General features: G+C 43.2%; 1 protein-coding gene across 3 annotated transcripts in view; it reads right to left on the reverse strand.

Moving 5' to 3' along the window:
* Nucleotides 1–15,000, reverse strand: part of mapkbp1 (mitogen-activated protein kinase binding protein 1) — a 66,710-nt gene that overhangs the window by 21,915 nt on the left and 29,795 nt on the right. For 2 of the 3 annotated variants that reach the window (XM_034079228.2, XM_034079227.2), the window contains exons 4-12: nucleotides 12,936–12,993; nucleotides 11,994–12,164; nucleotides 10,625–10,945; nucleotides 9,967–9,984; nucleotides 8,255–8,415; nucleotides 7,039–7,237; nucleotides 6,436–6,582; nucleotides 5,737–5,945; nucleotides 5,411–5,502 (exon numbers count right to left, since the gene is read on the reverse strand). In XM_034079228.2, the coding sequence (XP_033935119.1) occupies nucleotides 5,411–5,502; nucleotides 5,737–5,945; nucleotides 6,436–6,582; nucleotides 7,039–7,237; nucleotides 8,255–8,415; nucleotides 9,967–9,984; nucleotides 10,625–10,945; nucleotides 11,994–12,164; nucleotides 12,936–12,993 (1,376 nt within the window). The remainder of the gene's footprint in view (nucleotides 1–5,410; nucleotides 5,503–5,736; nucleotides 5,946–6,435; nucleotides 6,583–7,038; nucleotides 7,238–8,254; nucleotides 8,416–9,966; nucleotides 9,985–10,624; nucleotides 10,946–11,993; nucleotides 12,165–12,935; nucleotides 12,994–15,000) is intronic. The other variant, XM_034079231.2, reaches the window with a different exon arrangement.

A 15,000-nucleotide genomic window follows, 5' to 3' on the forward strand; every position in this document is an offset into this window, starting at 1 on the left:
TAGATAACGTACATTATTCAGAAGTTTACATCAACTTTGAATAATAACACGGGAGAAACGGATCCTCTCCCTCCCTCTCTCTCTCCTGACAGCACCTCAGTTTCTCCTGCAGCTCGCTAAACAGAGGGCGGGGCTTCAGGTGATCAGAGCTGCGTGTCTCGGTCAGACTCAGCAGCTGATCTGATCTCTCTCTCGCTCCGGTTACACTTCACTCGCGTTTATGTCCATATGGATCAGATCCAGCTCTCCTGATCGGCCTTTATAGAGAGCACCGATCAAACTATTAAGAGTGAATATCGGCCGATAATGACCGGCGGCCGATCGATCGGAGCCTCCCTAATTATTACCAGACATTTTGACCGTCAGGTTTTGAATTTACCGGTTTTTTATAAATTGTACCAGCTAAAAACCGGTAATTACCGGCTAACGGAAACCCTGGTGTGTGTGTGTGTGTGTGTGTGTGTGTGTGTGTGTGTGTGTGTGTGTGTGTGTGTGTGTGTGTGTGTGTGTGTGTGTGTGTGTGTGTGTGTGTGTGTGTGTGTGTGTGTGTGTGTGTGTGTGTGTGTGTGTGTGTGTGTGTGTAAAAGGTTTCAGAAGCAGCCAAAATAAGTTTCAGTCCCACTAGTATGGAGAATTAGTTTGACCTTTGAACAAAATCTTCAACGCTTTTCCCCCCTTTATTTATCCATATTTTATTGAATGTGTTCTGCCTATGTTTTTTGAAATTATGTATATGAATACATTGTAATTTATATGGAAAATAAACGTGGAATACCATGTTTTATTTCTTTATAACAAACATTTTACACCTCAGATTATAGTTATAATCTTCACAAGGGCCAGAGGACACGCCGGCACAGGTCATGGGAAAGGTGAGGTCGCGTGGCTGATATTCCCACTATTTTGACTTGCAGGCATACATTGCTTTTTAGATCCTTCCTGATTATTTACTTGCCTGGGAACCTGATGAATAAAATGCAAGATTGTGTTTTTTTCTATTTCTATTCCGTCTATTATTGCACAGCCTTTATCTGTTAGAGAGTGGTGACGAATTGTTTTACGCAAACATGGAAGTTAGCATCTCCCTGGTGCCCCCGACAAAAAGGTCAATGGGACTTTGTGCAGAAAATAATCTCTGTGTCAATCAAACGTTTATGATAGTTACACGTTTCATTTAGCAGGATAATCTCCACATATTAACACCACTTTATGATTTTGTAGAAGCTAATCAATTAGCTGTGTAGGCTATAAAGGAACTACAGCACGGTCACATGACTTCACGTCACCACCGCTAAGCTAAAGGCGGCTAATGTTGGTCTATAAAGGAACTACAGCACGGTCACATGACTTCACGTCACCACCGCTAAGCTAAAGGAGGCTAATGTTGGTCTATAAAGGAACTACAGCACGGTCACATGACTTCACGTCACCACCGCTAAGCTAAAGGCGGCTAATGTTGGGCTATAAAGGAACTACAGCACGGTCACATGACTTCACGTCACCCCCGCTAAGCTAAAGGAGGCTAATGTGTATGGGCTCAGAACAGTCCATAATACACACATGCGCACAGAAGGATTCACACTTGTATTTCCGGATCCACACTTGTGTTTTTCAATTCACACACAAATGTGTTCCGTTTCATATGCATGTAAATAAAATCCAAAAACAGAAAAAAGTTTTACATGTGTATTTTTGATCCTCACATATTTGTTTTCCGTTTGAATCCCCTGAACATGCAAACACAAACAGCTTTCTGTGCACGGATCGCTGTGCATTCGTGTGTGGGTTTTTTGAGACTCCCCTGACGGTCAGCCGATTCGTACTTGTAATTATTTCTATCTATAGCCAATCAGATGTCTCCTCAATTCTAAGCCAATCACATGAACGCGCCCCCACGAGGGTAGATTTCTTGCGTTCATGACGTAGCGCTTCATGTACGCATTTTGCGCAGTCCGGAGCTGACAGGTCCATGGAGCCTCTCAGTACAGCGCCACTTCCCGAACAGGAAATGCACGCAAATACAAGCCTTTGTATTATTAAGGCACCGCGCCACTTCCCGAACCATTGATGAATGCTTGTGTACACAAACACGGCAGGCAAAACCGTTTTAAATGTGTGTTTCCTGTATGGCGAATACAGCTGCTTTATTTATGTCTGTATGAAGTTGTTGTGAGTGTGGCGGGAGCAGCTACAGGTTAGCTTAGCCCAGGGGTAACCAACAGGTCGATCGCGATCGACTGGTCGATCTTCAAAGCCTTCACTGTCGATCCCTAGCATTTAAAAAAATATATAATAATAGTTTCCAAAAAAAAAATATTTTTCCCAAAAAACAAAGTTCAATGCTCTGGTTGGTTGTTTAAACAAACGTTTTAGACCTAGCTCTGGTTTGTCGATTTGAATCACGCACAGGTCATTTTACAAACTCCAATTGGTTATTAGATATGTTGACGTCTATGAATTGCTGCATGCAATTGTGGGTGGGGTTCATTTCATTTCATACCTTTATTTAACCAGATTGGTCCCATTGAGATCATAGATCTCTTTTTCAAGGGAGACCTGCAGCAAATAGGTTCCACATGAAACATAAAACAATAAAGGACATTATACATTATATTTACAGGATATAGGATACAGGGTTAAAAATCGTATCTTAACGGTCATCTTGAGGAGTAACTTAAACTGTACCAAGTTCTGCTAATCTTTAACCAACATCGATATGGCTGAGGGTCCGGCGAAAAAGAAATCAAAAACGTATTATTTCCACTTTGCTCTTAAACTGTGTGTGTGTGTGTGTGTGTGTGTGTGTGTGTGTGTGTGTGTGTGTGTGTGTGTGTGTGTGTGTTTACGAGCCTCAGCATTCCTCTCTCTGTGTTCCTGTTTCCTTGTCGACAGAAATGCGTCTTATTGATTTTACTGTCAAGGAGGCCGTTCTTGCCCTTATCCCATTGAAAGAAAGAACCAGGGGTGAGGATGTGTAGAAGGCATTCAAGGACTATGTTCGTGAGTACAAGATTCCCATTCATAAAATAGAGTCCTTCACAACCGATGGGGCACCAGCGATGCTCGGTGTTCGTTCAGGATTTGTTGCGCTGTGCAGAAAAGACCCAGACTTTCCACCATTTGTAAACTATCACTGTGTGATACATCAACAGGCATTGGCAGCTAAAGCAATTGACATGTCGCATGTGATGAATGTTGTTGTTAAGATTGTCAACTCAATTCGCGCAAAAGCACTCCAGCACCGGCTATTTAAGTCTTTATTGGACGAGCTCGACTCTGTGTATGGAGATTTGATCCTTCACGCAGATGTACGGTGGCTCAGTCGGGGCGAGGTGCTCCAGCGTTTTCTGGATTTGCCGCCAGAGATCATCAGTTTTCTGAAATCGAGGAGTATGAGCAGCTGTCCGACGATACTTGGTTATTGGACTTGGGGTTCCTTTCCGATCTGACTGCAAAACTCAATGACCTTAACCGAGAATTGCAAGGGAAAGACCGAGAGCTTGGTCACATGATTAGCGCAGTGGAGGCATTCAAAGTGAAGCTCAGTTTGTGGACATGCGAGGCTGACACACTTCCCAAATCTTGAAAAGGTGTCACAAAACCTCACAGACAAAACTGCTTTCCATCCTGAACAATTCTGCGACCATTTGAACAAACTGACATCAGAATTTGGTGCTCGATTTGAGGAGCTACAGGACATGGGGCAAGTAGTTGGTTTTGTATCAAACCCTTTCCTCAGCGTTGACATTGAACAGCTGTCAGCTAACATGCAGGAGGTGTTCACATTACCTATGGGTGTTGACATGGAGATCATTGAAATGCAAAGCGACATTGAATTGAAGGCCAGAGCAAGAGATGAGTGAGTAGAGAGAGGTATCCACTGATTGTGTCATGTGCGCTTAAACTGAAGGCCTACGTTGGCTCCACATACTTATGTGAAACGGCCTTTTCACAAATGAAAATAATTAAATCCAAGTATAGAACTCGTATGACTGACGCACATCTTACTGACTGCCTCCGGCTGGCAATCACTAACTATCAGCCAGATTACAAAAGGCTTACAGATGATGTGCAGTCACAGCAGTCTCATTAAAGGCAGGCTGTAGAGCAACTTGAGCATTGGAAATATATTGTGCATTGAACAGAGCAACTTAATATGGATTACATTGAACTGGGCTAATATCTGTACATGTGAATACTACTAATTGAACTGAGAAACTAAATATAGTGCATTGAACAGATACTGTAAATATTAATAGTTTGTATTGAACAGATAACTGTGTCTTTCTTTGTGTGCATCTTTACACGTACATTGAGCCTGTTGTAACATAAATTGATTGCAAAAATAAATATGACGATGAATAGTCTTACTCCAAAGTGGGTTTTTTGGAAGATATCGGATTACATTTTGGAATAAAAAGTGATCTTGGGCTTGAAAAGGTTGGTTACCACTGGCTTAGCCTAATCGATCAGTGCACTACGAAGCCAGTGCTAGCTAGTGACCTGTTAACGGGGGGAGCCCCGCCGGTCATTATCAGCCGATATCCACTCTTAATAGTTTGATCGGTGCTCTCTATAAAGGCCGATCAGGAGAGCTGGATCTGATCGATATGGACATGAACGCGAGTGAAGTATAACCGGACGCGAGAGAGATCAGATCAGCTGCTGAGTCTGACGGAGACACGCAGCTCTGCATGATCACCTGATGCTCCTCCCTCTGTTTAGCGAGCTGACCGGACTGCGCAAAATGCGTATATGAAGTAATCTTACGCTCGTGGGGGCGCGCTCATGTGATTGGCTTAGAATGAAGGAGACATCTGATTGGCTATAGATAGAAAAAATTACAAGTACGAATCGGCTGACCGTCAGGGGAGTCTCAAAAGAATGCACAGCGATCCGTGCACAGGAAGCAGTTTGTGTTTGTAGGTGCAGAGGTTTTAAACGGAAAACAAATATGTGAGGATCAAAAATACACATGTAAAACTTTTTTCTGTTTTTGGATTTTATTTACATGCATATGAAACGGAACACATTTGTGTGTGAATTGAAAAACACAAGTGTGGATCCGGAAATACAAGTTTGAATCCAGTCTCATAATGCATGTGTGTATTATGAGACTGTTCTGAGCCCATACATGGTGGGCCTGATGACGTTTAGTCGTGTCATTTAGACACTTGATAGCAACCAACGTTTTTAAATTCACCAGTGCTACTGACATATTTCATGTGGTAGAACACAACGTTAAAATCTCCTCAGCTTGTGTTAACCACAGACCATATTTCAGGATAACAACCAAAAACATGTTCAAAATCCATTGACTTGAAGACGAGGAAACCAGATGTGTACTGTGTTTCTATGTGTTGCATTGCGTTGCGTTTATATTCACACAGAGGAGAAAGTAGTCTCTCACCAGTGTCTGGTTTGGAGAACTCGAGGCAGAGAATCTCTGAGTCGTGAGCCTGGACGTTCAAAATCTCCTCCATCCCGTCCAGATCATGGATCCTACAACAAATATACAATAAACAATAAATATGACCTTTTTCACACAAAAACCACAGATAATCAGAACCGGCTGAGTGTACTCATCCGTTACTCCGGTGATCGACAGAAGCTGATCGCAGAGCTGGTTTTGGGGGTTATCTTTTTAATTTTGATAATTTCGATAATCATCCTTGAAGGAGCGGGAGTCGCTGCTTCAAACTTGTTCAACATCTCCACCTGTCTCCCCCCCCTCACCTGAGGACCCCCATGCGGTCTCCGGAGGCCAGGTGCTGCCCGTCAGGACTGACCCTCAGGGTCCTAATGCCCGCCCTGCTCTGGTCGGCCTGCGGCCCCTCGGAGCTCGAGGACCCCGTCTTCTCTGAGCTGCTCCCGGTCACCGTGTCGCTCTCCGGGTCCAAAAGGCCGGAGACGTTATCGTCCACGTAGATGACCTTCTGCAGGTCCTGAGGGGTCAAAGGTCAAAGAGTGTCGGGGAGCATTCATTTACAGTTTGTCTTTAATAAAACGAGGATGACAAATATTACTTATTGCAAAGAAAACGATTACAATAAGATATTGGACTGTATTATTGTAATATGAGCTTATATATAACCCATCTTTTACTGTATCTTTGTTTAGACCTTATTTACGTTCTCAGTGTTATTATTGATTTGATTTCTATACCTTTTAGTTTTTCATATTCCCATATTGAACTTGTAGGATTTGAGACCTTAAACATGTTGTGATCCCTTGTTAAAGAAACCGTTCATCTAAATTGGAGTACTATTGGATGTAAAGGGGAATGTGAGAAAATAACTAATAAAGAATAAGTATATAAAAACAAGAACGATGCATAAAAATAGAAAAGAGACGATGTATGCCAGATTCTGCTATCTATTCAACACCACACTAACATTTCTACAGACAGAGGAAAGCACAGATGTGTTCTCCTACGTGGCTCAGGATGTTCCTGGTGAGCAGTTTGTGTCCGTCGGTGTTCCAGAGTCGGATGGTGTTGTCCGAGGAGCAGGAGAGGAACGACCCGGGGGGGAGACGCACCTCCCCTCCATCTCCTCCCTTTCCTACTCCGTCTGGGTACACCTGCAGGAGGAACCACAGAGGCTGAACTGAAGTGCTTCAAGACGACATTAGGTCCTTTATATAGCATAGGTCAGCATGTCGTCACAGTATTGAAGTCTCTTTGGATAAAAGCGTCTAACGAGTGACCTGTAATGTAATAGTTATTATAATGTGGAATTCTAGAGTATTATGAAGTCATTCCTGGGGAGGGTTTCAATGTTTACTGTTCCCTTATTGCAGGTCTACTACTCCCTGTAACTGTTGGAATGTCCTCAACTGTTCTCAATAAAGAACCGGCCGTTTATCAAACCTAGCAAAAAACTTTTTAAATGTGTGACTGAAATGATTGGTTTTTAATTTGAGGAAACACAGACTGAGAAACAGTCACACATTCAGTTTTTTGACCACTTCAGCTCAGCGACCTTTGACCTCTGAGGAATGTGTGCCTTCTTTGTATTTAACTGAAATGACGCTGACCTCCAGGCTCCACACACAGGAGGAGTGGTACAGGGCGGAGTAGAGTTTCCCCGCCCTGCGAGGGTCCTTCAGGTCTCGCACGTCCCAAACGTAAACGCTGTGGTCGTTGTAGACGCACGACAGCCAGCGGCTCGTGGGGTCGTAGGTCACGGCCACCGTGTCGGGGTACCGAGCCTCTGGGCGGGAGGTGAACAGCTGACTGGGGAGGAGATAAAGAGAGAGAGGGCTCACAAATAATACACATTTTCATTGCAGCTGCTTTTAAAGGTCATGCTTTTCCGGTTATGTTCCGCTGTAACGGTGGTGGACTCATCAGAACAGAGTGGGCGAGCTGACCAATCAGAGCACAGTGGGCTCACAGGGAGGGGGGGGGAGCTCCAACAGGCCGTGTAGGACAGAGAGTGAATACACAGACTATACAGAGATGCTGTGAGAAACCGATAAGAGTTTGGAACATTGAACAATGTGAATGTATTCTAGTCGACCTCAACACGGGACCTTCAGTAGTCTAACAGTTTTGGGAAGAGATCCAAGGAAAAGACACAATGTTGTTTCCTAGCTTCTTGAATGAATTAAAATGAACATATATACATATTTGGTAACTTGTATTCATGTACCTGTGTTATTCATGTTTTATTATCTTTACTTTTTAATGTTTATAATGTGTTTTATGCTCTTAATGTCTTTCATTTTTGTAAAGCACTTTGAATTGCCTTGTGTTGAAAAGTGCTATATAAATAAACTTGCCTTGCCTTCATGAAAACCGGTCTAATTTCCTGTTTAAATGTTCAAAAGCGACATTATCGTAGACATTCCTATGGGGGCAATTTGTCTTTTTTTTCATCTTAAAATGAAACACTTATTTAACTAAGTCTCATAAATAAAACAAGAATAATGCCTGTTTTTTTTCAGCCAAAAAAGGAAGTTGGATCTTAGGAAAGGGTTGTGTCTTTTCGTTGGATCTCTTTCCAAATGTTCCTTCCCTAAACATGTTATCTGGTATTATTCGTTAAGGCAAGAAAATAAAATGTAGTTTTTCTATTTAGGAATCTCCCGTGAATACGTGTTATTGACAAGGATTATGACGAAAATGATTCCTTAACTAAATAACCTTGCCTGTGAGGTGTGTGTGTGTGTGTGTGTGTGTGTGTGTGTGTGTGTGTGTGTGTGTGTGTGTGTGTGTGTGTGTGTGTGTGTGTGTCTGTGTGTGTGTTACCTAGCGTCCGTCATGCTGGCGATGTCGGCCCCGAGGCAATGGGGGCGGGGCAGCGTGCACAGGAAGTGAAGATTAACGGGACTGAACGCTCGCACCGTCCCGTCAGAACAACCACAGAAGATCAGCTCGTCTGTGACCGAGAGGGAGGTGGCCTGAGACGCCTGGGGATGGATGGACACACACACACACACACACACACACACACACACACACACACACACACACACACACACACACACACACACACACACACACACACACACACACACACACACACACACACACACACACACACACACACACACACACACACACACACACACACACACACACACACACACACACACACACACACACACACAGCGAGAGAGACACACACAGAAAGATAGGCAGAAAGACAGATAGAAGAAAAAAGAAGGACAGAATGAAAAGACAGACACACACACACACATATGGACACACACACACACACACACATGGGCACACACACACACACACACACACACACACACACATATGGACACACACACACACACATGGGCACACACACACGCGCACACAGGTGAGTCAGAATCAAATTTCAGAAACGTCGCTTCTTCTCGCCGAGTTATGACGACACCATGAAGATGATTTTTGACCCTGCGATGACGTGAAGTCGTCTTCAGTAAAACAAACGATGGCCTTTATCTCGTCTACAGATCTGTGCAGATAAAACCCAGGCGTGTGCACGTGGTAGAGTGAACAGTGAGGAAAGCATCCTCATGAGGCAAAGTGTCTGCTAAATAGAGCTGCACCATTTGGGGAAAAACTAAAATCATCCCTGATGGAACATTATTCAAATTATCACTAAAAAATATATAAAAATTAGGATCTGTACGAGACAATTTAATTAAATGTTTAGGACAGGTTAGGGTTACATATTCTTTAAATATAATTAACACCACCTTTAGTACGTTATGCCGTCAGATACTGGACGTTTGCAGCTTTCTCAAATGGTGGGTCTTCACTAACGGTTTGGAAAGGATACCAGTCCTCATGAAGACACCTCTGCAGACTCAGTGCCCTCAGCAGGAACTTGTTCTTTGTGTTTCTCTGAGTTAAAGACTGAACATGTAAATGAGAGAATGCGAGTGGGAGAAGATCCAGACAAAGGCGGCTGTGTCACTGAGCTCCTCCAGAAAGAGAGAGACGGTGTGTATTAACCGCTCTGCAGATGCAAAGCCATCTATGACAGCAGTGTGTGAATGTGTGAAAGCATGAATGAGGCCATGTGTTGTAAAGAAATTAGTAGACTGGAAGATCGCGTTTGAATGCATCTTCAGTACTTTGAGGTATCGGGAGCACAGTGTGAGTGGATGCTGCATGTTGGTGGAGGAGGCGGTGGATGCTGCGTTCAGGGAACGCTGTGAATCTGAGCGTGGAGGTGGAGTGTGGGTATGAATGACAGCGGCGTGCTTTGAAACCGACCAATGGGGTGAGAGAAGGAAAGAAAGTGGGCGGGTCCGAGTCAGTCAGTTCAGCTCATGATTTACTGATTATCAGCTTATTGAATTATTCAAATTTTAATGTGTTTTCTGAGCCAGCAAAACAGTGGCTTCTTAGGTTGAGCCGTAATCACAGGATCAGCCTATCGTTAAACTATATATACATACTCTATATATTAATGTTAGTAAAGGCTGAACTGACTGAGTCCCGGTGAGATGGAGACTTACGGGTGCAGAGTCGACGCTCTGCACAGGAAGCGAGGGGGAAGAGGAGGAACTTCACATTAGAGCTTTTCACATTAAGACACACACAGTAAAATACTTAATAAAGTTAACATCAGAAAACAGCAGCTTTTCCACCTGGAGCCACACACTACAGTGCGGTCACATTGCCCTGAGGTACGCCTCTGGCCGGTGAGACTTATTCATAGGGAATCAGTACTGATTGGCAGATGTTAGTCAGGTTGAACCTTGACATTTTGTTCTACAAATACAAGAAGAGAGAGCGACCAATTTGGAAAAAGTTAGCTAACATTTGTTGGCTAGTCGGTAGCTAAAGAAAGCTAACTAGCAAGTTTGATCGATAGCAAACGTTAGCTAGCTTAAAATGTGGAGTAAATCGCCAACTTTTCCGAGACAGCTAGATAGCTTTTTAAGTAGATAGCTTCCTATAGCTATAGTTTATTAACTAGAACGCTAATGTTGGCTGGCCGGCTTGTTAAATAGATAACTTAGCTCGCTAGCTAAATAGCCCCAGATACGTTCATTTTATTTGGAGGAACTAACACATTTTAACTGAGTTTGAACCGGAAGTAGGAAAAGGGGCGGGGCTACATACGGTAAATAGAGTCAGAAACCTCTCTTTTAACCAAATGCTGTGACTCACCCTCAGCTCGACCCACTTGTCGAGGAGTCTCCGGTCGTTGAACTCGCACAGCAGGCCGGAGGAAGTGATGCAGAAGGTGGACGAGGCCTGTTTACCCCGACCACACGCCACATCGCTGAAGAAGTTGTTCCTGAGTTCTCCCAGCAGCCCTGAACGCCCCAGCAGAGGAACGGTGGCGTTCACCTTGGACGTCTTAGCGTGGTCCAGGTACCAGAACTTCACGTGTCGATTACCGGCGGTAACAAAGTAGGAGCTGTCGTCGGAGAAGGACACGGCCGTCACTTTACTGGAAACCTTATTGGCTGCAATAACGACGTTTTTCTGATGGAAAGACACACAAGACAACAACAACAACATCAGTCAGCTGGATCACAAAGCAGTTTCACTACAATATACTTTCACAGAGAACATTTGGCAAAATAAGAAGATAAAATCGACTACAATTAACTATCCCTCTCAAATGTATGTTTACTGGCGGTAGTCTCTCGAAATAATCGTTAATAAACACCTGGACTACTAAACAAAGTCTACACAACAAGAAACACAACGTAACGGCTGTATATGTGATAATCACGTCTTTGTAGATCGCTGCTATGTATAATTCATTTTAAAATGTTTGTTTATCATTTGCGAATATAAGTTTGCATTTCCCCTTTGATTATTTATAATTTTTCAGACTATATTATATTTTGTATTATATTTATTTTATAATTGTTGTTTTCCTTTTTGGTGTGAGTCAGGAGGATGGGGGGGTTGGTATACCGATACCCCCGAACAACCACAATAACACATTGGAAAATTACTTAATTAAGGGATTTTATTTAAGGCTAAACCTGAAAGAAGTACCGTACTTTTCGGACTACAAGCCGCGACTTTTTCCCCCCATTTTTGTTGTACCGCTAACGGCCACTAGGGAACCTCCTAAATCTATGGATTTTACAGGTAAAATTAACCACCTTAACACTACGGGCTCTAGGACCGGTCCGCGCCCGCCACCTTTAAGCGGCGGGCTCCAGCAGGAAAAGCTGGAGGCCGGAAAAGAGTGAGACAGGTAGCGCGCCAAAGTAAAACCGAGAGACAGAACGAGAGCAAGACAGACGGACAATTTAGCTGCTGCGGCTTATATGCAGGTGCGCTTTATAGTCCGAAAAGTACGGTATACACTTAAATACTACTCACAAGATAAATACTCAAAACAACAGCGTGTACATGAACATCCTGCTGGGTTTGAATGCTCTTCAGCAGCCACCTAACCTCATTTTTAACGAGTTTTTCAAAGATGTTTTTTTTTCATATTTGTACCGTGTGGAGTTCAGTTTCATTTGATTAAAACCTCCTACATTATTCACTCAAACGTTGACTTGTCTACCTTCCAGTTCCAGACGTTGACCATCATGTCGTGCTGGTAGCCCACGCTGACGATGTATTTCCCGTTTGGAGAAAACGCGACGCAGGAGATTCCGTACTTGTGTTCCTGAAGCTCGGCGACCTGCAGACGCTCCGAAGCGTCCCAGACTCGGACCGCCGGCATGTGGCCGCTCTGAGGAAGAGGAGGAGGAAGAAGGTCAAACATATATATACAACTATGTGAGCATTGTCCTTGTACTGTAGCAGTCTGTCTTCTTGTTCAGTCTGTATTGGAAAATACTTAATAACATCTTAAATATAAAATCTTAAATGTGTAGGCAGCTCATTCCACTGGTAGTCAGTAACAGCCAGTCAATAATACAAATGTTTTATAAACACGTGGTACTGATTGAACTGCTATCACGTTCTGGTCTTTCATTTCCAAAATACATTGATTTGTTTGAGCTGGTTGATGTCGCCAGGGAAAGGAACGTTTGGGGCTCTCTGCGGGAACTGCTACCCCGCGACCCGACCACGGGAGAAGATGGTTGTGTATTTTGTTTGTATGTTTCAGCACCCAGTCCAGTGTTGGTTCAATAGGATAATGATTCAGTGATTTAGTACCAACAGCAGGTCGACTCCTCGTCATGCTGAGAGACCTTCTGTTCCTCTAAACCTAATCCTCCAGACCTCCTCTGTTTCCACGAGGACTCGTTTCTGTTGTTTCTCTGCAACGTTTGGGGCTTTTTTGTTTTGAATCTAGTCATTTTATTTTATATTAAATCATTTTCCCTTCCTATACCTGCTGGCTCCTATGCTGATTGACCAAGATGCATCTTAAAAAACAAGTACTAACAGGGTCTTCAACAGCCAGACTAAAGACCCTCCCTAACCGCCCTAAACTGCGTAAACTCTGGTTCTGGATTAGGCTCTTGAAGACCTGCTGATCATCAGAAAGACTCACCTCTCCTGTGACGACATATTTCCCATCTGGAGAAAACGCTAACGTGGTGATCGCCTTCCTGAAGAACAGGAAGAGAGAAAAGGGGCACGTGCTTAAAGTCACGTAATCAGACATGGTCAGATGCAAAGGAAAACCATGGTTGTGTTTGTATTGTATAACAGTGACGGGTTGAAAGTCATTCTGTGACCAAATAGAGCCATTACACTAAATGGACTGTACTTATAAATCTCTTCATCAGGTCTTCTCGACCCCTCAAAGCGCTTTACATTCTACGAGTCATGCACCCATCCACACCTCATTCACGCTAGGGTTGCCAGAAACTGACCATGATCAAAATCGATTATTCGGCAGCTCTGGGGAATAATAATCGATTATTCGCATTTAACTTCCTTTGGACTTGTATGTTCGAAGTAGTTCCACAAGGAGGAACTCTTTTTACCTGCCGGCTGCCGCTTTGTTCATCTTTAGTCGCACGTGTGAGGGAGAGGGGGGGTGGGGGTGGGGGCGGGGTCGGTGTGTAGCGTGCACGCTACACACCGACAAGTTTACAGTAAAATAAACTGGTGGTGTGACCAATGGCCATTTACAATTATTAATACTATTACTATTATTAGCATATATATATGTATATATATTTTGGTTGAAACTAAGCCAGAAAAAAATAAATACATAAATAATAAAAAAAAAAAATTAAAAATATATATAAAAAAAATCGATTTTTAAAAATAATATTCGATTATGGAGACTGTAACGAATATTCGAATAATCGAATAATCGCTGGCATCCCTAATTCACGCAGAGCAGCACCACGCGCTAGGGAAGCTAACACACACACACTCGCACACAAAGACACATCGACATGTTGACGGCACGGGCTGGGATCGAACCAACAACCTGCTGGTTGAAAGTCGACCGCACTCCCTCACAGCCACAGTCAACCCTTTATTCCTTTATGGACCTTGATTGTATGGTGTGTCTTTCAGTGGCGAGCTGTGATTTTTATACCTAGGCCCTCTGACCCCGACTCCTTCCCTCGAAGAAAAAAAAAAAAGAGTTATTACGTCACAGCGTATACTTCAGCGGAAAAACAAAACAACGGCCCGGGGTGCAAAACGCATCAATGACAGCGACCCTCTAGCACACAAAACAACACCTGTAAATACCCAATTTGTGTTCTTTGACATTGAAAAGGATGTTGCATTGTGTTTGTTACTTTCGTTGCAGTTGTATGTCTTAAGTGTAATTTGGCATGCTTTTATTTTGAAGGCGAGTTTACGCTGTTGACAGGAAGTTGTTGTTGCTATGGAAACAAGAAAAGCTTCACAGCTTGCGGAACGTGTCATAAAGTCCGCGATAATAAAACCCACCCATTTAGAGGGAAGATATGATTGGTCAATTGTACTGTCACTTGACATTACTCTCTGATTCAGTTACTATAGCGACCCTCTGTGAGTTCATAGCAGGACCACCAATCAGCTCCTGTCTTCACCTCGCAGAGACGAGCTTCTTTCATTTAACCCTTCACATTCAAACAGAAACTGAATAGGCAGATTCGAAAGATTTATTTATTTGGAAATGTTATTTTAAATACAATTAAATCAAGTTATTTTGGTAAAACTAGAGAGGGCCTCGAGGGCCCTGACGGCTCGCCCCTGGTGTCTTAATTCAGTTACTTCCCTTGGTACACACTAAACTAAATGTCAGCCGTGTAGTGTAGTGTTGTAGCTAACAACTTATCCATAGCAGGTGAACTCATTATAGACTGCTTAATTAACCCATATTAAATAAACTACGGTTCCTTATCAACCCCAGTCTCGGGGTGCGAGTCTTAAATACTTAAAAAACTCAGGAATAGGTTTTATTTGTGTCGTAGCTGGTTGTGCTATTTCATAATAGAATGGGAGGGATGAAACCCTCTGGTCACTTTGCAGAGCACACAGCACAGACAGTGACATTTGCTCTCTGCTTTTAACACATCCCAGTACCAGGTGATGGCGATCATTAAATGTGAGACGCTCAACTTTTGACCGTAATGGATAAACCTTTCGGGTACTTATAGCGCATG

This window comes from Pseudochaenichthys georgianus, unplaced genomic scaffold (assembly GCF_902827115.2).
Source record: "Pseudochaenichthys georgianus unplaced genomic scaffold, fPseGeo1.2 scaffold_570_arrow_ctg1, whole genome shotgun sequence".
Taxonomy (NCBI): Eukaryota; Metazoa; Chordata; class Actinopteri; order Perciformes; family Channichthyidae; genus Pseudochaenichthys; species Pseudochaenichthys georgianus.